The sequence below is a fragment of the Morone saxatilis genome, unplaced genomic scaffold (assembly GCF_004916995.1).
Source record: "Morone saxatilis isolate NCDOM2014 unplaced genomic scaffold, NCSU_SB_2.0 Contig21, whole genome shotgun sequence".
Lineage (NCBI taxonomy): Eukaryota > Metazoa > Chordata > Actinopteri > Moronidae > Morone > Morone saxatilis.
In genome coordinates, this window is record NW_023339774.1 from 9,303,597 (window position 1) to 9,311,990 (window position 8,394).

General features: G+C 38.5%; 1 protein-coding gene across 3 annotated transcripts in view; it reads right to left on the reverse strand.

Moving 5' to 3' along the window:
* The window catches only part of hook3 (hook microtubule-tethering protein 3), a 25,410-nt gene that overhangs the window by 14,692 nt on the left and 2,324 nt on the right, over nt 1-8,394 (reverse strand). For all 3 annotated transcript variants that reach the window (XM_035667808.1, XM_035667809.1, XM_035667807.1), the window contains exons 2-7: nt 3,605-3,690; nt 3,216-3,288; nt 2,792-2,842; nt 2,466-2,598; nt 621-688; nt 374-436 (exon numbers count right to left, since the gene is read on the reverse strand). In XM_035667808.1, coding sequence (XP_035523701.1) covers nt 374-436; nt 621-688; nt 2,466-2,598; nt 2,792-2,842; nt 3,216-3,288; nt 3,605-3,690 — 474 coding nt within the window. The remainder of the gene's footprint in view (nt 1-373; nt 437-620; nt 689-2,465; nt 2,599-2,791; nt 2,843-3,215; nt 3,289-3,604; nt 3,691-8,394) is intronic.

Here is an 8,394-nt window from a genome sequence, read left to right on the forward strand (position 1 = left end):
GGTGGTTCATCTTTTACTGTGACTATTGTGTGTGTGTAATGATATTGGTTTTGAGGTTTCAGTGGTAAATACAGATACTGGAGGGTGTCTGTGTGTGATTTCAAAGGGTTTGGCAAGTGAATGTTTAATACTGTACCTTAAAAATCAAGCTTATTTAATACAGGCAAGATACATTTAAACTTAAATACTTCCTGTTAGCATGGAGCATATGGAAAGACTCAAGTTTCATGCAGTGACAATGTACCAATGAGCAATCAGCAAAAATTCACAGAACATATAGTGTTCTTTCTGAAATCTGAGACCTTGTTGATGGCACTGTAAACAGAAATGTATTCAAAATGAACCACAGTGAGGTTCTGTGAAGTCTCCATACCTGTCTGTCTAGATCCACATATGAGTCATTTCCTCCCATCACTGGAGTCTCTTTGCTCATCAGCTACAGAAACATACAAAAATAAGTTAGAGACCTGAAGAAGTTGTACACAGCATCAACACCTGTTACACCTTGATTCAGTAATGATGATGATAATGGTCTAAATCTGACCAATCCCACAATTCTATCATTATTAATCAATCATCACCAGCAGTTAATCAGAGATTTAAACAGCATGATAGTTCACCTCTTGGATGGCTGTCATGACAACATGCTGCACCGACTCCTCCATCATCATTATGGTCTGGATGTATTCTAGAGAACACAGACACAAACAACAATATCAACTAATCAATCAGTCAATCCATTTATTGGATCTCAGAAGGGCAACTGGTTATGCAGCAATGCATACATTTAGCAAATATAAAACATAAAACACCATAAATTCATAAATACAACACTAAGACCAACAAAACATAAACACACAAGTTAAAACATGAATGCAAATAACTACCCTTTCCACTTTTTTTTAGAATTTAAGGAGATGGCAGAGGGTATAAATAAAGGTGTGTTTGAATCCATTTATTTTAGCTAAAGGAATCTGTGGTGGGTATCAGAAGACAGGAACTGAAACTGTTGTTGTAAATGATAGGAACAGCATATCAGACAGGAAGGATTCTGCTCTCTTATATATTATATACCATTATTACAAACAGTATATTAGATTGTTTGTTGTAAAGATCCTGCAGAGTTCCCTGTGCAGTGCCAGGTATTTTGCTGCACACACTGAGGATATTTTTGTGCTTGACCTTGAGAGATTGATATCAACAGTCAAAAGAGAAAGTGCGCACAGACTTGGGAACCTCACTGAATACCAAATCATCCCGATGCTCATATGCATTGCGTGCATGGATGTTAGTCTGCAAACTGCAGAGGGTAAAGAAAATGTTTGGTCCTGTTCAGTAGTTCTTTTTTGTTTTCCTTTTTTTGTAGCTCCAAGGTCAGAGCTATTGGTTTGAAGTCATCACAGGGTAAATTCAAGCTTCTGAGTCAGGTGTTAATGCAATGTGATATCATAGAACATTGTTTCCCAATATCGAATTACATATCTCACACACACACACAGAAAGACAGACAAGCACACAGAGTAAGGGTGCTCTGATCACAGTTTTTGAGTCCGATCACTGTGTATCAGCCAATACCCATCACTGGGTCTATTTAAAGCCTTATATTTATAGTGTAGCCTTATTTATTGATCATTATTTATTACTCTTAACAAGATTGTATATTAAGTATTCATTAATTATTAAATTATGAACTGACAACTGTGTATTTATTTACTGTGTATTATTATGTATTTATTGGCAAGCAACATGTTCAACATGACACAACTTAAACAGCAGCCTGATGTTGGTTATTGGCAGCAGCTTAGAGCTCCACAGTGTTTCCACAGAATGACAGTTTAACTATATTATATTTCTGTACACCATGTCTTATTTCACCATTTTAATTTAACTTTACTGTCCACCTTATTTTGGTGTTTTACTGTTTACTCACAAAATACTTTGTACCTGACACACATGCACACACCTACACCTCTGTCTCTCTCACTCTCACACACACACACACACCAGCTGACCCGCTTCTTTCTGCTCCTCTTTCCATATACAGGCTGTCTCTGCTCTGTTACTTTGGTCAGCAGTATGTTTTATAGTCAGCCAAAGACACACCTCAGGTTTTAAATGCTTTCACCCGCAATTCCTTTTTCCGAGCAGGTAAGCCGCGCATTAACCAGGAGGCTTGTTAACTACATCGCATATCGAAAACGCTATCGAAATCGCATATTTACCTGCTCCTTGCTTGTAAAACATCCTACAGATAACGTCTCTCTCTGTTCTATGCAAAATGCTAAAACAAGTCCCTGACTGTTAACATACCGGGCGGCCCACCCAAGTAAATCTATCTGTGTCAAAGACTGAACAACTTTCCTGCAGAATAAATGAATGCGTCAGCTGATCGGCGTTCAAACTAATTAGAGCGGATATCGGCCGATCAATCGGAGCACCCTTAATGCAGAGTAAGGAATACGCACCTTGTTTCTGTTCGCAGTTGACAGCACAGCCCAGTAGAAGTTGTAGCATCCTCCCAAGTTCTGCTGAGTCAGAATGCTCTCCAATAAGGTTAACATCTGGTAATGTGAAGTCGTTAATGTGCTGGCCTAGGATCTAGAAAGGGACAAAATGCAATAATGGAATTATTTCATTATATGAAAACTAGATTATCATGGCCTGTGTTGTGCATAAGGGATTATGGGCGGAGTAGTCACAACTTCGTTCACCAACACAGCTACTTGTGTATTGTTGATGCTGGGAACTGACCAAGTCTTCTTATTTCAAAATGAATAAGGTAAACTCTTACCTCCTGGTTATAGTCGAGCATTCCTTTCAGAATTTTCTTTAGGTTGCTGATCTGTAACAAGAGAGAACTTATATAGAGGTATCTCTAGAATATCAGAAACAGCAATACAACTAACAGAGGCTATACTGAACCAAAGTTCTACAGGTCACTCATAAAAAGGTTAAGACTCAGATAAGTAATCTATGATTAACCAAAATCAAATAAATATTTTAATAGTAACAGTGGGGTCCCGTATACAATTCAACATAATTGCAACATACAACATAGTTACCATTTCTGGATAGAGATATTATTCATTTACACTAGGAATGGTCTAAGTTTTCTTATCTTATCTTATCTATGTCATGCAGCTAATGGGGGAAATGGCCTCACAAAACCCTACCATGCATACCTACGAATTAAACAAAGAATAACTGATGCTTACCTTTAACCTCCAGTTGTCCCCAACCTCTGGCTTGATTCTACTAATCCAAGCATCATTGAAATACACTACATCTCTAGAAAATTCAGACAGAGAAGAGAATATGGATTAAACAGTGTGAAGTGTTTCTGTGTCTTTTTGTGAATAAGGCACAAACAAAGTGGGCAGTTTTTTCATCTCAATCTACAGGCTTAGGGGACTGAGAAATAAAGCTGAGCCTACAGTGACGGAGCGACAGCCTGACTGAATGTTTTAATGCGTTTACTTATTAGTGAGAATTATTCTGATAATTATTAACGCCAAAACAATGCCAAACAACATCAAAATAAAAAAATACAACAGACAACAAATGCTGCATTTTCTAATAGCCCAACCTTGAGATGAAAACTTACATTTTCTGTAGTGCTTGGGCCATGACGATGCCACTCGTCAAGTCTTCTACTGTCTTGCATGGAGCATCGACTCCAAATGTCTGGATCTAAACGACAAACAGAAACAAACACATTGAGCTCGGAGTGCCTCATAAAAGTATACATTTACATCGAGTCGCGAGTTGGTGCACCTACAATAAGATCCGCAGATGTAAGAATGGGAGATGTGAAATACAATGATATATTGAAAGTGTACTGATGCTTGCTTTTCACTTTCTGATCAGCAGACAGTGAAGGTAAACTACTTTATCAGCATCCGGATGAATACATAAAACCTGTAATTTGATTAGTCTCTGAGTTTTGTTATGCTAATTCTTGCTTTTTCACCCTCATTTTATACTTTTCAGATCTTTCAGCAAGCAGGGCAGATTAACAGTCAGCTCACACTTGCTGCTCCTGCAAACTTCCTCTCAACTTTGCTTGTCATCATTACTCAGTTTCTCTTACATCATCTTCATCACTTTTTTCAGACCTCACTTGGCATGTCTTAGTTCTCTTTCTGTCCTGCATTTCCCTCTCTAATGCTCTCCCTCTAGGCTAAAAGTCTGCTGCACAGACAGAAGTGAATAGTTTTCAGTCTACACGCCAAAAGTCCACGTGCCAGAGACGGGCAATTGAGAGCAGGAATGTTGGAATTCTGACAGGAAGAAAATGACGAGGTTGAAATTCAGCCTGCACATCGTTCCGTCGCTCTCACTTTTCACATGGTGGCAGCTCTCGAGCCCTCAGTGGCAGATTTGCCAAGAGCAGAGAGCAACAAATAAGAGATTCAACAGAGTGTCTCTAAAGCAGGGACCCGGGTTGATGAAGGGTTTATCACAGATCCACATGAAGTAAATGAATTGAAATTAACTGTCATAGTTTCCGAAATAAAACTCATTCGAAGTTCTTATGATTGGAAAGATTTTACAGTGAAAAGCAGCTAAAAGTGCTGGGTTGGTAATAATGTGCAATTTAACTCGCCATCTAAATCCACTGCTATGACACTACTGGCTGCAGAGCCAATTTTCTTAAAATAAAAATGATGCAACAACACCATCTCCGACTACTGAGCTGCTATAATCTGTTCTGAGCAAGTTTAAATAGTGTTTGAAAGGAAAAGTGCTTGAATAATTCATATAATTCTTTAGAAGCAATTCCCTAGGTCTTTAATATGGAGCAGCATTTCATTAAGCCTGAAAACTATCTAAGGAGAGCCGTGTATTATTGCTTATATGCAGAGGCAGAGATTAGTAAACAAGAAGACATTTGACACTGTACACAGGAAAGGACAAACCTGACATGGCATGAGGGCAACATGACACCCAAAATAACATCCACACTATCGCTTGATAAATCAAAATAACCTAAATGTTTTTAATGTTTAGATTTATTTTGTGCTGCAATGCCAATTGGGGTCTCTCCTGAAATGTACACATTGCGTAAAACTGATCCAACAACAACAAAGCACGTCCTGCTTCCTACATTGCTGCTGCAAACCAGATGATACTCACCTACACCTTGATGACACCTGATTATTATTCAAACTGCTAATTAGCTTTCAGAGTGCGTTCAGGCAGCCGAGCATCAATAAGACAGCGTCTCTGTGCATCAGTCAGGCAGTTAGGAGATAAAGCCGACCACTGTCCTAGAGCGAATGCAGAAGCAGAACAATACCCGATTTCATCACACAACTACCGGAGAGAAGAAACTTTACACGCTTGAATTACCCATAATGCTCACTCAATTATCGACCAATTCAGCTAAACAGTACCAAATGTATTCTACAGCAAGATCAAGATATACCCTTTCCTGCGATGCTCCGTTATCTTATAACTTCCTGTGTTTAGATACTATTACAACACATTACTGGCAAATGAGATGGCACTGTATTTTAACACACATTACAATGGATGGAGGAGCAATTAGCGGGTTGTCAAACATGCATTAAACTGCCCTTTTTTAAATGCTGTAGTATAAACAGAACTATACAATATACTGGGTGGGTTTATTTAACAAGACACATCACCTTTCTCCTGGAGTGAGAGTAATAGCGCTGAATGTAATTGAAACTAGACAAACGTCAATGCTCTGAACTTGTGATGGCTCTCCACCACAGCAACATTTGGTCTGCACCATTTCACTGCAGGAGAGAGGTGCTAGGAAAGAAAATAGGCCCTCTCATAAAAGACACACACCACCCACAAATGCCTCGACAGAGACATTTCTCCAAACGTGGCAATCGGTCCACAGCCATCAGCAGACGGTTACAAAGCCTAACTGAGCCAGAAACGAATTAATGGCCAAATGCAAAATCGATAGTTTCGGCCTCATGAGTTGAGGTATCAGATCAGACACCTCTACCAGGGTTATACTTCCGACACATCCAAATCTGTTGCATTTTGTAGACAGACTTAGTGAACGACAGTATTGTATCCCCATTTTGGTATATCCATCTACACTGTGTAAGAATCAATAAATAAGCACCTTGTGTAAAACTGGATAGTTTGTGAAAGACTTCTGAATCAAGCTTCCCGTTATGAAGATTTGGTAAATGCGGTGCTAAGGCTGAAACCAATGTGTCTTTGTGCGAGTGGTGTCCTTATGCTAAACCTCTAAGCTGTTGTTTCTGGATTAAATGTCAATGGCCTGTAATCCACGGTGTAAAAGGATTAATAGGAGCCGTCCACACTTTGTTGATTTCAGTTGCAACATCAGAACTCTTTCCAGGTAGGTCCGGGCTAAACCATGTCCCCCTACGTCATCAGGGTCACCTCCAAATCAGCTTATTATGATTATATTAATCACTGAACCTTGAAGCACTGACTGCAGGGTGGAAAGGGGTCAACAAACACTGCACTGCATCTATTGGAGTAACATTTTCTGTTTCCCCTTCATTTCTGAACAAAACAACTCTAACAGTTACCCTGCTGCTCATAACTACTAGTTTTGTTTAATGTAATGTTCAACAATATCCAACTGAACGAGTCATTTTGTGGTTTTCGAACTGCAATATTGCCATTTCTGTCAACATTTCTCAAGCACAATTACTACTTTAGTACTTCTGGTCTTCCTTATATTTAACCGTGGTAATGTGACTTCTTGTTTTTAAGTTAATTGCTATAATTTCATTTTTTCATTTGAGTACATGTTTAACATTATACTATGTTACTGAAACCACACAATACTGGTTAGGCAGTACAGATGAGTACTGGATGTCCACCACAGAACATCTTGTGCTATTTCTCTGCGCAGTATCTTAGATCCTGTTAGTTCCCAATCTATGTGAGTGATCGTTTAAAATCAATTAATCTGGAAACAAAGCATCATGTGAACTGAGGAATTTTGTGGTTGACGTTTAACAAAATTTGCTCATGTTCCAGTCGTGCCAGATTACAATCAGTGTGCTTTGATCACATCATGCATAGCTGTCTGCCTAGTTTACATTGGGAATTATACATTACACCTGCAGTGAAAAATGAAAATGTCTGACATTGTATGAGACCTTAAAAGGTTTGTACAGTGGACCCTAGGGAGACAGAAAACGCATCACCAAAAGGTGAATTTCCCATGATACCCTCACCTTCTGAGTCACAAGAGCTGATATAATATCTGTAACAACATTTTCCCTGCAGCACACAAAGCGCAACAAAATATAATACAAACACTATTACTCTATTACAAGTGAGTATGTGTTAATTTTTGAAAAAACACAGACCTCAATCAATGAAAAGATAACAACCAACATTCATACTCTTGAAAATACTGGCTCCAGTACATCATGTAAGCATGGACATACACAACTCCGAGAAGGCAGGCTGAGCTCAAAAAAGGAAGTCCACACCTACGAGTTTACGGAAACATTGGGAAAGAGAGGCACTCAAGCTGTGGAAAAAGCTTGTGTCACATGACTAGGACTAAAAAAATGACCTGCAAAAGCCTTCGCATGAACTCATAATTAATGTTATCGTTTTGAAGAGGATACAGGTCGCTCTAAACTACCAAATACCTACATTAGGCTGCATCCTACAGTACTTCAGTCAGCTATATAATTATATATGTAGGCTATTTCTCCTAAAGGAAGATTAGCACACCAATGCCACGCATGCCAACCTTGTGCAACTTTGACAGTAACGGCGAATGTGCATGTGGTGCACGACGCAAGAGGTTTCAACGGCAAAAATAACCATGACACAATGCAGCCAATGCATCTAGTTGTCTTACATTGGCTTACATTGCCATGTAAAGCACGAGAGAGCCATAAGGGTCAGTCATGATTATTTTAAGTGGTGCTGCAATAGTTTAAACGCTATATATCCAGTTATGTTTTGTTAAGCATTATTTTACCTCTATATTTCAAAAGGTATAAAGCTCACATGTAGGAAAATTATTAATTAAATATATGAATACACAAAATTTCACCATGCGTATTGACAACTGAAGTTACAAGTTAGCTCATGCATAGCAGGCACTGTGCTCAATTGAAATCAATTGTCTTGTATACCAAAATGTATATTCTAGGCACAAATATGTTTTTGTGGTCAAAAACAGGAAAGATTTAAAATTGTTGTCAAATGACTACAATGTCATGAGATATAGTGTCATCATTTGATCTCATTATCTTATTAGAGTGTTTTTGAACAACAGTCAAAAAACATCAGATAACAATTAGTTGATTAGTAAATTGCCAATACTTGGAAAACTACTCGGCTTTTGTTTGAATCTTTTTTTGGCTTTATTGCTGAAACACGCATTATCTATGACAGAAACTG